Source organism: Dermacentor albipictus, chromosome 2, assembly GCF_038994185.2.
Source record: "Dermacentor albipictus isolate Rhodes 1998 colony chromosome 2, USDA_Dalb.pri_finalv2, whole genome shotgun sequence".
In the NCBI taxonomy this organism is placed as follows: domain Eukaryota; kingdom Metazoa; phylum Arthropoda; class Arachnida; order Ixodida; family Ixodidae; genus Dermacentor; species Dermacentor albipictus.
The window spans coordinates 188,347,567-188,362,645 of NC_091822.1; the positions used below are offsets into that span (position 1 = coordinate 188,347,567).

The following is a 15,079-nucleotide window of genomic DNA, read 5'->3' on the forward strand; positions in this document are numbered from 1 at the left end:
CGATTTATTAGACTTTCAGAATCGTTATTGGCTATCATAGCATGCACATAGCTGGACGAGTGTCTATCAGTTCTTTTAAATAGCCCCTGTCACTCGCCAGATTACTCTCTTCCAAGCCTTGAAATGCTACTATTAAACCCTCCAAATAGGTGCCTGCCTTTCTCTTTTCTGACATGAAGCGTCTTTCAGTTCGGTCAGCATAATGGGTAACTGTAATGCATCCCTCGAAAACATGTTATATTATTATTGCTTATATCTTTGCAACCGTATCACCCACATGCCTTACTTTGGTATCGTCGTGTACAGGAAAGTAACCAGTACTCTAACGCGCGTGAGTCACGCGCACAGAATCTTATGACGGTGTTGTCGAGCGACACATGACGCAATTGGAGTTAAAATTTGTCTCTCGTTTGGTGTAGAGCTCGGCATAGCTCGGCAGTACGTTTGTCGATCCGAGCAGGATCGAGTGATCGCGTTTGAGAGAGCTCACCCAGCCATAGTAGACATAATCCATCAAATTCAAGCCTGTTCTCATCAGTAGTTATAAGACCAAGAAGTGTGCAATTTTTTACAGAATTTTGATGGTTCCTCGGCTATGGCGCCTCCCCCCCCCCCCCCGCGTTCCACACGTTGGGTCCAGAAACGGCATCAAGAGCCGGAGCAAGATAGAGGGATGCCAATTCGTGCCCACCACGTTTGACCACGGCGGGCCCACTTCAGATAGGGATGCGAACACACTGGAAAGATTAGACCGTACGACTGCCCTTCGCCCCTAGCTCTATCACAAGCTGAGTATGTAAGCTTTGTAATGTGTGAATAAATGTCACTTGTGTATTTGCTTATGACGTTTATGCACCCTAATGCCCATGAACTCGGCAGCACGCACAACACGTTTCACGTAGGCCACTGCGGCTGCGTCCCTAATACGGCGTACCCGACTTTCTATCTCCCGACTGGTACTTATTTCTGTATGTCGCTACTTTATATCGCGGATACACAAAGTCTTTCATACTTGAGTAATTCATAAGAACGAGTACCATTCAACTGCGATTGCAGGAGAGTGTTTGTCCCCTTTCACTGGTAGACGCGTTCTTTTCAAACGAACGAAAAGCTGGTACTCCAACGTAGACGACACTCTTAAGCTCGCTTACAATAGTTGATCCTCAGCTCTAATGTCCACCATACGAACTTGACCTGAACATAGTTTTCCTTATTTTACTAGTAAGGTGCAACACCTAAAGAACAGTACATACTCGAAGGTAATAACCAGCCCCCCCCCCCCCCCCCCCTCCGCCATCGCACATCAATATAGAAGGACAAAATAAAGTCAGAAAGTTTGGTAGGACTTCGCACAGTTAGTCAACTAGCACTGAGTCTGAGCAATGCCGTGCACATCTTACCATTTCGACCGGGAAGATGTTGGCGTGACTGGAGACAATGGCGTTGGCTGGCGTTCCGACGGGCAGCATAAAGGCGTAGGAACAGGACAGCGCAACAGGTACAATGATCATCAGAGGATTCATGTGAAGGTCGGTTGCCTGCAAAGAAAAAAAGGCACAAAACTAACATTCGAAAGTCGTATCGATGACAGCTTCGTCCGCGGCCTCTCTTTCGTGCGTGTAACAGCTGGATAACTTGTGTCCAAACCCCTTTATTTTTCGAACAAGCAAGAGCATTGCACGCTTTAATTCTGAATACTCCACTCCGCTGACAGTTCCGTCGTGTAGTACTAAATCTGCGGGTCAGGACCCTACTTCGGTGGCAGAAGGGAACGTAGTTCTAAAATCGACCCGAAAAATTATTTAATTACCCTAGATAAAGTATGCCTGATCAGCCGCCTGTTTCTTCGCAATCATTACACATTTTCTCGTAGGAAAGAATAAGGCGTCAATATTTTGATGACTCAGCACTCTTACATGAAACATAAATTCAAGTAGCTGAATGTCATGAAGGAGTATTGGTTCCAGCAACACCGTTTACATTTAATGATATAGAAAATGCTAAGCTTCATCGATAGCTGAGGAAAGACTGCAGGTCACAACACCATGCTGTTACCATTCGGCCCTATTTCGATAATTGCATCACTTCATCTATTCTTAGGAGAAAAACAGATTAGGACGTAATTAGCATACATTGAAAAAATTGGCCTATGCCCTATTTTGCGCGCTTTATTATTTTCTTTGTCACATTGTTGTTACGTAGCACGCCTTTGCGTGTGTGTGTGAGCATGTGCCAGCGTACCAGCTGCGCCATGATAGGCAGAAAGATGGTGGCCGTGGCAGAGTTGGAGACCACTTCAGTGATGAAGGCCACGATGACGGACACGACGAATATGATCCACTGCGGCGACATGAAGCCCAACGAGGACAGCTGGTGGCCCACCCACCGCGAAAGACCGGAAACCTGCGGTTCGCGAAGACAAACATTCAGAGGTTCATTTTTGTAAGACACAATTAAAGTGGTGCGGGCGATAGCGAATCATGTCTTCATGTTCAGTCAATTTCTACAATGCCAGTGCGCCCACACTGCGGCGCTGCTGCTCTCATGCCAGTATCGTGGCTACAACTTCAAGGAATGTTACAGCCTGCTGCACATTGACGGGAAGGAGAAGGGGTGCTCAGAGAGAGAGGTAGAGAGAGAGAGAGTGACCAATGAATTTATATGATGGTATAAGTGAACACGTGGAATGCAGCCAAGTGTGGCATACTAGGGAATTTCAGACGCGACGTTCCGTAATGAGGCAAATGTCTGGCGTTAGCCCGGGGTCGAACCCAGACCCCAAACGACACTTCCTCCTTAGGCCGGTGCCCTTCCTGGAGGTGTCTTGAGCCCTTCGCGTGCCCGCGCGGTGTGGTGAACACAGGAGTTACCCATCTTACGCATGCAAACAGAATTTCACTTGCGGAGGTGATGACTGGTGGTCGGGGTTACCTGCTCGTAAGCTGTTTCTCATTCTTTTCACAGGGATGAATAATACTTGTGGCTATACGGCTTTATATCGCTGAGCACGAGCTGACGTATTCGATACTCGGCTGCAGCAACCGCATTCCGATGGGGACGAATGTAAAAACGCGCGCGTACCACCGATTGGGTGCCTTTGAAAGAGTCTGAGGTGGTTTAATTTAATACAGAGCCCCCGATACGGCGCCTCATAGCCGGTGCGTTACTTTGGAGCGTTAAACTACACCAATACATGAAATCAAGCCCCCTGTGGCTACTCCACTGCTTTATGCCCTGAAACCGTTGTCACCCATTAGTAATATAGCGCTCCCTACGCACGGCAGATCCCGACGCAGCTGCACGTCGAATCATCATCACCGTTCGAACTTAGAACAACAGGAAGTGGAGCTAGTTTATAGGAGATTCATGTTAGAAGAAAGTTAAGCGTGCAGACACGGACAGCTGAAGAGAGAAACTTTTCCCTCTTCTTGACTTGACGCCCGGCTCTTTTCTAACCTGGATCACCGTTGAAAATTACAACTCTGGCAGTGTACTGCCATTCGAGAAATTTTCTATATATCCAAAAGCAAAAAAAAAAGAATCAAATGTGTAAAAAGCAACACATTAAACAAGTTTGATTCAGACTGAGCCCTGTCTTAGAACCATTCTATTTTTTAAATTATCTTTGTTTTTTTTTCGCTTCACACAAGCGTAGCAAAGTTTGAAGAGTTACAGCTTCTTAGTACATGCAAATATATGTCAGATGTTCTTGTATAGCGATCTACTAAGCGTCGACCTCGGGATCGAGAGGACCCACGTTCCATAGCGTCTGAAATTGATTCATTTATTTGTTATTTTAGCTATTTATCGATTGATGTTTGTTTGCCAGACACGCCACAATCTGCTCATACAAGTGTTAAGTTTGCTTTTACGAGGGATGCTATATAAAGGCAAGTATTCTTGCTGTTTGAAAAAGTGGCTGGTTCACCGACATTCAAATATCTTGCACTCAAGTGGTTACAGAAACAAAGAACAGCGAGCTGGTAGATTTAGTGAAGTGAATTGTAATAACTTGAAAGCGCGTATTTTCGCTGCAGCGAGTGCGCGACCTCGCAGGAATGCTGCGTGTAATTCGCAGCTCAATAAGACAAATATAGCACGCATTATCGGCGAGGTGGTCACGCCTGTGTAGCGAAGCTTGACGCCCACTTCATAAATTACGGGGAATACGAAGTGCACAGACATTGTAACGATGTTATCGGTAGCCCGTTATCTGGTGCCGCACGCGTACAGTGGGGTATTGTCCTGTCCTTGCTCTCCTTTCAGTTTTATATCCTCATTTAAGCATACCGACCTACTCTAGCACGAAGACACAATTACAAAGAAGAGACACAGAACATGTCACCGGTGCTACAAACAACATTACTTGAAAGACAGCGAGAAGGGTATGTATACTGTTCCCAACAAGCAGGTGCACCTACTACTACCTAGGGTGATTATCAGGACTGGCAAGATCACTTGGTAGAACTAAAGAAAGTAAGCTGCACGTTGAACAAAACAACAGAAATGTGGATTACGCAAGCACTACGTTTTTTTATGTAACACGCTTCTAATAGCTCACACACAGTTTTATATTTACTTCTCACCCAGGATCTCCACATCATGAAGTACCAGCTTACAAGAGCAGGCTTTACAGTGCGATGAAAGATGCGCAGTGAAGTCCTTCTTCAGGTTATTAGCATGCCCCCTCATTCGGTCATCGACGCAGCAGCCTCTTTGTCCTGCATAGGACTTTCCACAAGACAGGGGCGCCTGATGTCATAAATTTCATTTCATATCATAATTTTATTTTTCAATAAATTTGTTAGTTGCACCTGTGGCGCCTTCTGTGTCTCTTCTTTGCAATTATTTCTTCCCGCTGCATTATGTCGGCAAGGAAACACCAACTAGCACAACAAGTCCTTCTCCTCATTTAAGCAGTCTGCGGCATGCGCAATAAGATTTCGAATGTTGGCAAACACCGGGAACATCTCTCGGAAGTCATCTCTCGAGTATATGTTTTCGCAGCATACTGGTTTAATCTGCATAGATAAGCACAGCTCAACCTGCCCAGCTCAGATCGCTCGTTAGAAGCTAGTGCTATAAGGATAATGTTGCAAGCAAACCCACCGGTGAACTGACGTAGCACTAGAGTCCTTATGACTTGAGAGTTCTGTGACTACCCATTTAACACCGAAAAACCGAACGCTTATGCTGTAAATGTTGGCCTCTATTGGCCTAGGCTGACTATTGGTAACTTAAATAAAACCAAAGCTTGCGTAAAGCGAATCATTGAGCAGCGAAAGGAAAAAGAAACTCATCAGTAAACACAAATACTCTCAACAGTGTACTGAGCTCGCGAAGTTGGCCTAGCTTGTTCAAGGTCAAAATAAAACAGACATGATATCAGTTCCTAGTTTTTATGGCCAAGGAAGGAATGAACAAGGAAAGTCAACAGCAGCGTACGTACCATCACCAACGCCTCTGTCCCTGAAACTTCATCTACGTTCTAGTGCTAGAAAGCCACAAATAAAGCGACACTTTCTATGCTAAGCCGCCATCGTTCTCCACCTAAAAGTTGTACAGATTTCTATTTTTTTAACTTACATGTTACCAAAAGCGCTACTAAGTGGCCTAACAAGAACGACGACCAGGACGATGGCAAAGGCGGTGAAGACGACGGCACGCCAATGACACGACCCCAACGGCAAAGACGCACGACGACGCTTGAGTTGGAGATAAACTGTTTTCTCTCTGGCGACTTCTGTTGCCGCTGAATGATGACGACAATAAACACGACGATGACACACGCGAAAGACGCTGCGAAATCTAGCTGAAGTGCCCCTTACAGCTGTCGCCGTAAAGCAATGCAGCCGACAGGGAAACAACAAGATGGCGGGTGACACAGCCCCTATGTCGTCCGCCCCGTTGCCGTTGTACAATTCTGCACTGTTTTTAGAGGAAGAACAATGACCGATAAACTCCCCGAAATGATAGTGCATGGTTAAATCAAATAGCATTGATGAATTGATTAATTATCATTGTTGTAAAAGCAGTGCTTGTGTGGGCTAATGGACGAACATGTCTGTCTCTCTTGATGCTCGTCGATGTATCAACACCTCTAATAACATTCCCCCCCCCCGCCTAAAAATGAAAAAAAGAAAGAAAAAGAAGCGGACTACGTTCATACGTTTGTGGCCTCAGCCATGGCGAATCCACCTCCGCGGAGTAGGACGACGCCCCACGGAAGCCGCTTCTGAACCACATCCCAGGTGAGTAAGGTCGGACTGGTTCCCACTTTGCGTGGGTCGGACGGGATCACGAAAAGGAAGAATACTACAAACAGAGCCGCCGTGGCGTCCTTGGGCTTCCTGCGAGAAAGAAAAAAACAAACAGCGATGGTTTCAGTAATACGCTTTCGAGGGAGGACGACGCCCAGGGAAACACGCATTCTCGCCCAGAAAGCAGAAAAGAAAGAACAAAACGAAACAACTTAGGTTTAGCAGTCCCGAGTCCATAACTGCTCTAATCAGTTTCATTGCAAGCAACCCCTTCGCAAGACCTAAAAATCTCAATTATATAAGCGAACCAATTTTCGCACAAGAAATGCTCAAGATTGGTATTTACTTGAACGTCACTGTCGCCATTAGTCGCTTTGTGCCCTTGCCAGCGGACCGATTAATCATGAGCCTTATTAACGTTTCCGTGGCTTCTAGGTGTATGCTGGACAAAGCCGTGATCTTGCAAATAACCATGATCTTATACGGATATCCTGATAACTGAATTAGGAAGGAACAGCGCCAACTAAGACGATCACAAGTGGGGAGAACGACATAGGACAAGCGCCAACTTCATCTATCTTTATTCACCGAAAAAAACAGCAAATATAAGAAAAAACACAGACATGCGCACAATGTGCGCATGTCACAATACTTTGGTGGTAGCACAATACTTTGGTATGCACACTTCGCACTTCACATTCATGTAAAACACTTGAATTAAAAGCCAAGAGCTCAGAATACTAAATTAAAGATAAAAACGCACAAAACGTGCAATGTGTACTTGAGTATATGCAAAATAAATATTCAGTTTTGTAATGACGTTAATGCTGTAGTGCATTGCAGCAGCGATGATGGCTAGGCATTATAATTTTTATTGTTTGAGGTAAAAATGAATTTGCATATGCGTCGATATGTAACTATGGAAAGAGGAACATAGAGTAGTACTTTTTCCTTAGATTTAGTTCACGAATACTGGAAGCAATATCATTGACGCAGGTCGAAAATAAAACCGGACCCTAAACAGATTGATGTGGTCCTGAACCCATGGTTAAGGTGCTCAATTTCATGCAATTTATTTCCAAGCACTGGATTCTAGAAGACAGGCTATGTGTGGATCCATTCTACCAAATTGTGATCAATTCCCATTTGGGCCAATCTATTGATTAACATAATGCGAGCAACTCTTTCAAAGGCTTTCGTAAAGCCGAAGCAGTTCGCATCAATGCGTGTTGTTGTTATTATTATTATTATTGTTGTTGTTGTTGTTGTTGTTGTTGTTGTTGTTGTTGTTGTTGTTGTTGTTGTTGTTGTTGTTGTTGCAGTTGTTGTTGTTCATGCAAGGCACCGGAAGAGTCCCCTGACGATTTCCATTAACTACGTGGTTGTAGAAAGACGCTGAATAAATCTGTGTTGATTCGGAAGAAAGGTTCCTTTTTTGTTCAAGATAATTGTACCTAGGTTTTGATATAACATGTTTGAGTAGCTTGCAACAAGCACAAGTCGGAGCTATCGGACGGTAATTTTTAATTCGCTGCTTATAACCTGTTTTTTTATTCGGATTACTTTCGCCACTAGCCAGTAACCCGGAAGTTGTTCTTTGAATGGTTGACGCAGTAAATATTATTTCCAAGTAGTGAGCTACCTATTCCGCATATCTTAGCAGAAATTTATGAGGTATTTCGTCCAGGGCCAACAGATGTTTTTTTTTTATGCACGTCTAAAATAGAGGACAGAATTCCTTTGTGCGTGGCCATTATATCAGGCATTGGTACGCAACGACACGAAAATCGAGGACGGGGCCAGGAAACAACTTGATCTGTGGCAGTGAAAACGGACTGAAAGTAGGTATTAAAGCATATCGATATCACAGTGGGATCAGTCACAAGATACCATTTTTGACGACGCTGGAAGATTTGCTATAATTTCCAGATTAGTGACGCCAAAACGTTTGCGACAATTATTTCATGAGGTTTGTGAGTGTTTCTTCGTTATATTTCTTTTCGGCTTCCTCTAGCATGTTTCTTGGAAGCACCGATAAGTTTCATATATCATGACGATCTCTTTTCGTTTTTTGCCTTTCGCGACGGCTCTTCCACTTAATGTGGATGATGTCACAAGTAATCCATGGGTTCAGTTTGTTATCTTCTTTCGAATTGGAACGAAACTATCGATGCATTGCAAAATAATAGCTTTAAATTAGGCCAACATTGCCTTGACATCACTACTGGAGCTGAAATCGTCTAAGGAATACAGAAAAATAATTAATTATGCTAGTTTCGTTGTCTTTGAGGAAATTTGCCGCATATGTAGCATGTTTATTAAATTTTGTTCGCACAGTGTGCATGCTTTATTTGAACGAATGCTAGCCTGTGTTCCGTATTCCTTTGTCGATTGTTAATTCGTAATTGTCAAAGCACCCGTCCAGAAATACTAAATTCACGATAGTGTACGCTGTGTCTGCAGTCCATGTGCTTTCTTTAACTATTAGGGACAAGTCACAGAAAAAGGCCATATCAGTGAGCGAATCACACTCAGCGTTCTTGCGAACCCATGGTGAGAGCATCCCAGTCGATGCCCGGTAAATGAAAGACCACTGCAAGAATAAGATGGTCATTTCGTAGTTTTTGTTCACCTAACTAGTGCTTGATACCCTGTAGGTCTGATGCCCAGTTACAAAATGATATATATACTGATTCAGTCTGTCTTTATTTTATGTATACAGGGTGTGAGCGCACAAAGATTTTCCTTTTTAAGTGCTCCTTCTTGGACTGCCCCCTGTGTGGTGGTTATGCGGACTTCGAGCATGTCCTGTGGGGCTGCGCCTCTGCCGGTCCCCCTTTCATCCAAGAGGAAATGATGGCGCTCATTAGGGCCCAGGACCAAACCTCTCAAATCCTGGCAGTCCAGAGGGCCCGCGAGGGGGCCGTCAGGTTTGACCTGATGGTCTCCGACTGGGCCTAGCCAGGTGACCTTGAATTTAATCGCGTCTCTTGTGGACCGTATAAAGTTGTTTCACTCCCTCACTCATGTTGGCCGGTTGTTTTCGCTAATAATATGCCGAGCCAGCTTGAGTGGCTATTACTTGCTTTTACGAACAGCTTTAGTGTGAGCACATTTTTGTGAGCACAGGCCCAATGTTTAAAGCGAATTGCTTTCTTTATCACTTTCCGCCGATTTCGTGGGTGGCCGATGTTCGGACTCAGCAAGAAAAACTTTGGTTCGTTGGTTGGTTCGTTCGTTTGTTCGTACTATTCGCTTACGCTTTCAATCATCGTCAACGGCTTACGCACTATCTTTTTTTTGTGCAGCAGGTTCATCGCTACAATTCAACATACTCCTAAATTCAACACTTCTTACTCGGACCAGAACAACCCAAGGGAAGCAGATACACGTTTCACATGTATTCAATCAAGAGCCTTCTCTCTCTCTCTCTTTCGCATGTATTTCAATTCGGAAATTAGAGTTCGCCGCAAACTAAAGCTTCCTCTAAAACCTTTTCTGACTGATCGAATTAAAGCCTCCGCTATAGTAATAAGTAGCTTGCTAAAAACTTACAGGTCTCCGAAAAAAGTGGCCCAGCCCCTCGCGAAGTGCGGGTCCCTGAACATCCACAGAAGGACCAGAGTCGCCAGCATCACCAGCACAGCTAACTCGTGGAAGCTGAGAAGAAACGAAAAAAAAAAGGAATGAAGACTGCTAATAACACCAATCAAGTAGCGCGCAAGAATTTGCTGGAGAAACTTGCGCTAAGAAGCCGGCGTCATGCAGGCGAAAAACCCTATGCATTCCACCTCAACTACATCTCTCGAGATATTGCATTTGAAAAGTTCACATGGCGTTACTTTCTCGTAACCTGAACGAGAGTGAATGAAAGCGTTAATTTGTTACACAACAGAGGATAGGCATATAGCGGTCTAATTGCAGGTGTCGACAAACGCGAAACACTCAACTAAGAAGAAGAAGAAAAAAAAGAATTTAGTGATGCCAAGCATGGGTATTTAGCTCTCAACTGCATGTCATTTATGCAGTTAAGTGATGATACCTATTCCGTACGCACACACAAAAATCTTTCCGACATATTTCACCCCACATAAATCGACACGAAAGCATTAACTTACTTCATTGGGCCAAGTTCGTCGTATTTCTTGTTTATGACCTTCTTCGCGGCATGTCCCTTCCTCTCGAGACCAATGGCCCTGCGAAAAAAAAAATGTAAGAGCAGCCATAACTTTGAATTACAAAGCATGGCGTTGGTGCCCATAATAATTTTTTTGTCTTACTAATGCTAGACACCATGTTTCTGCATTTCTGAGTATGGCTGTACATTTTGTTAAAGACGCAGTAGTTATTAATGCGACAGCATTATATGGCTCATCAGGTGGAATATCAGGCGTTGGCGTGACCTCGCCATGGCCCAAAAAGGCTACGAGCCCTCGACATTTGGTGGGAGTCGAACCCACGACGTTTGGTGTTAATTAAGGCGAAGTTAATTGAGGCACAGTTAATTAAGGTATCGTTAATAAGACACTCGAAACCCAGAGCTTTGGTGTTAGCTAAAGCAAAGTTAATTAAGGCACAGTTAAATAAGGTATACGTTATCAATGCACTCGAACCCACGACCTTTGGGGGGAGCCGAACCCTCGAGCTTTAGTGAGAGTCGTACACACGACCTTTTGTGTTAAGGCGAAGTCACAGTTAAAGTAGAGTTAAATCAAGGCAGTCGGATCCACACCCTTTGATGGGAGTCGAACCCACGAGCTTGCGTTCTTTGCACCTTGTGACGAACACAGTTGGTCACGTCGAGGTGCTTCTGCATTTCGCATTCATCTATGTACGGGTAACTAAGTGTCCCTTGAATTGTTATACTATCTAAGCTTCCAAGTGTTGTCAGTTTTTCTATATGAGGTATTTCAAGTAAAATCTATATGAATATGTTAGTTACATGTGTCAGCCGATGCGCCTTCACCATTCCCATGTTAGAGGCTACTAGTAGTCACTGAAAACTAATAGTGTAAAATGAAAAACACGAACGCTCGTGCAGCGAGTTGTTACCCAGTGTTCCGGTAGAGAATCTGGAACGCAGCCCAGACCACGAAAACGCTGATGACGACCCCTGGTGTCGAGAAAACCAGCCAGCTTGCATAGTCGATGGGAGGGAGACCTCCATAAAATCTGCATTGCCACGCAAAACATTCGCAAATTCAGTGAGCGTTGATTGTCGCGGGAATCACTTTTTTCGAAAGGGCAGCGACTAGCTTTGTTCACCTTAATGAGCACTTGTACGTGCTCCAAGAAAGGCTGGCTTATTGATTTTCGGGGTTTAAAACATCCGAAAGCAACACTAGGGCTGTGACAGACGTATAGAAGGGGACTTCAGTAGCACCTGGTGTCGTATCGGAGCAGAAGAAGAGGTAGTGGAGGAACTGTTTTACGTTTACGCGGTTTTTACGCGCTAATGACATACCTAAGTGGTCAGATAAAACCGGGGGTCACCTTTTGTCATCAGACCACGTGACATTATTAATTCGGCAGCATGAGGTCCCTTAACGGTTGTGACAGTGCTTACGTACTCAAACTATATTCGTGGCTTTGCTTACAGTGCTAATAAAATATGTCTTAACATGCACCCAACGTTTGATACACTAGCTTTTGTACCCTGTCCGTACATAAATGTGGCTGCCGAGGTTAGGAATCCAACCTGCGACCTCATGTCGGTGACTGCATCGAGCATTTGTTGTCCCACTGTTCTCGATTTGAATTCCAAAGACCATCACTCTGCTAAGCATCGCGGCGACAGGACGGCCCTCCGCTGTCCGCGCAAGCCCTACTCGAACACCGTACCCACCACTCTTTGATTCACGAGGCATTGAATACACTTCCGTGCTTCTTGAGAATGACCGGCCTGTGTGAACGCATTTGACTACGTGGCGCCGTCTGCGCGCATGCACCGCGTCTTTTTCTGTCTTTGTCGTCTTTCCTCTCTCTCATCTTAATTCCTTTTACCTCAGCCCAGGGTAGGCAAGCTGACGCTTTTCTGGTTATCATAAAAGCCCCTTAAACTTCGTAAAGTAGCGCCACGCTTTGAAGAATGCCGCCTCCTCCTCGCGCGCTCTGGCCTATGCCGCGTCGCTATTGGTCTAATAGCATCACGTGGGCCCTCACGCCGTGCTTCAGTGCCATTTTCGCTCGAGAAGCGTCTACGGAGTGGCGAGGAGCGCATGATGCCGCCTTTACTACGCTCTAGCGGTGTAGGCGGCGCCGTGGTCGAGGAGGGAGCGTAAAAGAGAGGAGAAACCAGGAGGAGTGAAGGCGGAGGTGGAGAGTGTCGCTACTTTACGAAGTTTAAGGGGTTTTAGTTAACATCCTTGACATTTCCCTTTCTCTTTTTTCTCCTCATCCTCGTTCTCAGCAGCAGAACGCCATTTGCTCTAAGCCACCCAGCCGGGCATGCTCCAAGAAATGGTAAAGAACAACGCGAGCTGCAAAAACAAAAACAAACGTGACTTTCGTATGTGTTTTAAAACAGCTCTTTTGGAGCGAACGGACGACTTCGTTGAAACATAGTGCACGGGTTCAGCTCTATATATATATATATATACCCGAGAGGAAGTAGCGAAATGTGGTTCAAAGCTGCACACCATACACTAACACCAGCAGACAAACATTACTCGCCAGTATATCTTCAACGGGTACTGCACTAAAACGATATTCATCAGATTCGATCCCAAGCCATACAGGCACGTGTGCTGCTCAAAGATCCTTCGTTATTAAAGAAAGCTGGAGGTGTTCGAATATTAAAACTTACAAAATGAGTCCAATACTGATATCGCAATATATACGGGCTTCACATAATAAAGCGGAGAATACCAATTGTTTTCTAGTTTTTTAAACCAAGAAAAGGCGGAAATACGGAAAGTAAGACTGACACACACACAAAAATTTACTTCATTTCAGGCAACTTGGCGGCGTAAATACAGTGTTAGTGGCAAATCTTGAGATCTGAATACGCCTTTTCAGAATGAATATTAGTGAATCGGAATGCTGATTCATGATTAGAATTACACATTTATAATACAACTGAAGGCATCAGTTTACTTATTGGCTGTTTCCTTCACGCTTTCGTTTATTGGTCACGAAAAATGCACAATTGATCTTGCAAATTCTGCTTCCGGGAACCTTCTGGTAAACTGTTGTTCCTCAAGCACCTCGAGTGAACCAGCGCGCTCATTTCTGGCTGCAAGGAATTGCTTTTCACCGTCAGCAATTTATTCTCGAGATACAATTAGGTCACTGAAAACACAGTAAGAATTGCAAATAGCGGCACTAGTTGTTCTCTTCTCAACGGCAGCAGCCGCGTTGCACATGTGTGCCAAGGTCGCACTAACGGCGCTCACCTCGTCATCCATAAACAGATATTGCCGTCATTTCCTTTCACTGCCGTTGCGCAGTGGCCTTCTCAGACATGCCTTACACTCGGCACGTTGAGGTAAGCCTTTGCGTCCTTCTTAGCCGAGTGTCGATAAGTCTGCGTCGGATTGCAGGGCTGCGCAAGCAACGCCGGTGAAAAGATATCGCGTGACGGTGATTTTTGCAGCTCCTTCTCGGGTTTTCGAGAACACGTGTCCTTCATGACAAGCGAGTGACACACCTTGCTGTGTTCTCCACCAATCAAAGCGGCGAATGCGTTTTAAAAATTTAACTCTCATCATATGCAATAATCAAGAAAACAGGAAAAGGATTGCTTCCTTAATTCAAACTCAAACACGGAAAGAAATAAGAGTTTCTTTTGAAATACTTTTCTATATTCGTACGCGACGCAACTCTTCAGTCAGAATGCATCAAATAAAGTGGTATCTTGATGTTCGCCCACTTTAAAGGGATGTTTTAGAAAATCTCGACCTTGAGCTCTCTGATCAATGCATGTTAGAATGTAAACTGCTCTAAACAATACAAAAAAGTATCAATATTGCCACCGCAAAGCCCACACTTACTCTTCGACGACAAACTTGAGAATCAGGTTAGGTCCCGCGCTGGTGAGCGTTGCCGTGCCTCCGATGTTTGCAGCGAAGGCCACGCTGAGGTAGAGGCTCTTGCTCAGCGTCCTCTGGGCTTTCTGCTTGGCGACGTCCTCACTGCGCACGCTGCACGAGCGGCTGGGAGGCATCACGCACCTGCGCATTTACGCCGGACGTGTCTGAGAGTGTCCGCATACTGAGAGCGCCCGAAGGAGTCGATATAACCCTCTCTTGGTGCAGCGATCATATTTCTATTTCTTTTTTCCCCTTTCATGTTTCGTCAGTGGACCATGTGTCGCCCCGCCATCGTTATCAGCAGGATCGATCGCTCGTGAGCTGTCGATGATGAGAAAGGGATAGTATCGAAAGAAATGAATCGCTACAGTATACCGGCCCTTCTAGTGATTCATTCCGCTTTATTCTATTCCTTTCTTGGGCACGTGTAATGTGGCACAGTTGCGGAAATTTATTTTATAATTTTGTGGCAAAACACCGAGACCTAACATTCTCTTGTGCTATGCGATGAAAAAGGCGTGCACTGTAACAAGGAGTGTGTTCTCCCTATTTCATTGAAGTACGCGTACAGAAAATGTGGCATATTTACTTTTCTTTCCTTCCAGAGCTTTCTGTGCTGATGCTGCGGTTGAGTGGTTTGCAGCCGCCTGAAAAAAAGAAAAGAAATGAAAACACGCACGCGAGGAATAGTCATTAAATTGGGTCGAAAATCGTGAGCACCATGAAAGAGTTCAGTCGTCGATTACGTATGCTATGAATGGATTTGTTTTACCACCTTTCCATGGCTTT

At 44.8% G+C, this 15,079-nt stretch overlaps 1 protein-coding gene across 1 annotated transcript in view; it reads right to left on the reverse strand.

Moving 5' to 3' along the window:
- LOC135919776 (uncharacterized) overlaps positions 1-15,079 on the reverse strand; it is a 77,433-nt gene that overhangs the window by 43,821 nt on the left and 18,533 nt on the right. Inside the window, exons 5-12 of the mRNA XM_065453692.2 lie at positions 14,880-14,937; positions 14,252-14,431; positions 11,313-11,432; positions 10,379-10,456; positions 9,816-9,920; positions 6,170-6,350; positions 2,242-2,403; positions 1,401-1,538 (exon numbers count right to left, since the gene is read on the reverse strand). Coding sequence (XP_065309764.2) covers positions 1,401-1,538; positions 2,242-2,403; positions 6,170-6,350; positions 9,816-9,920; positions 10,379-10,456; positions 11,313-11,432; positions 14,252-14,431; positions 14,880-14,937 — 1,022 coding nt within the window. The remainder of the gene's footprint in view (positions 1-1,400; positions 1,539-2,241; positions 2,404-6,169; positions 6,351-9,815; positions 9,921-10,378; positions 10,457-11,312; positions 11,433-14,251; positions 14,432-14,879; positions 14,938-15,079) is intronic.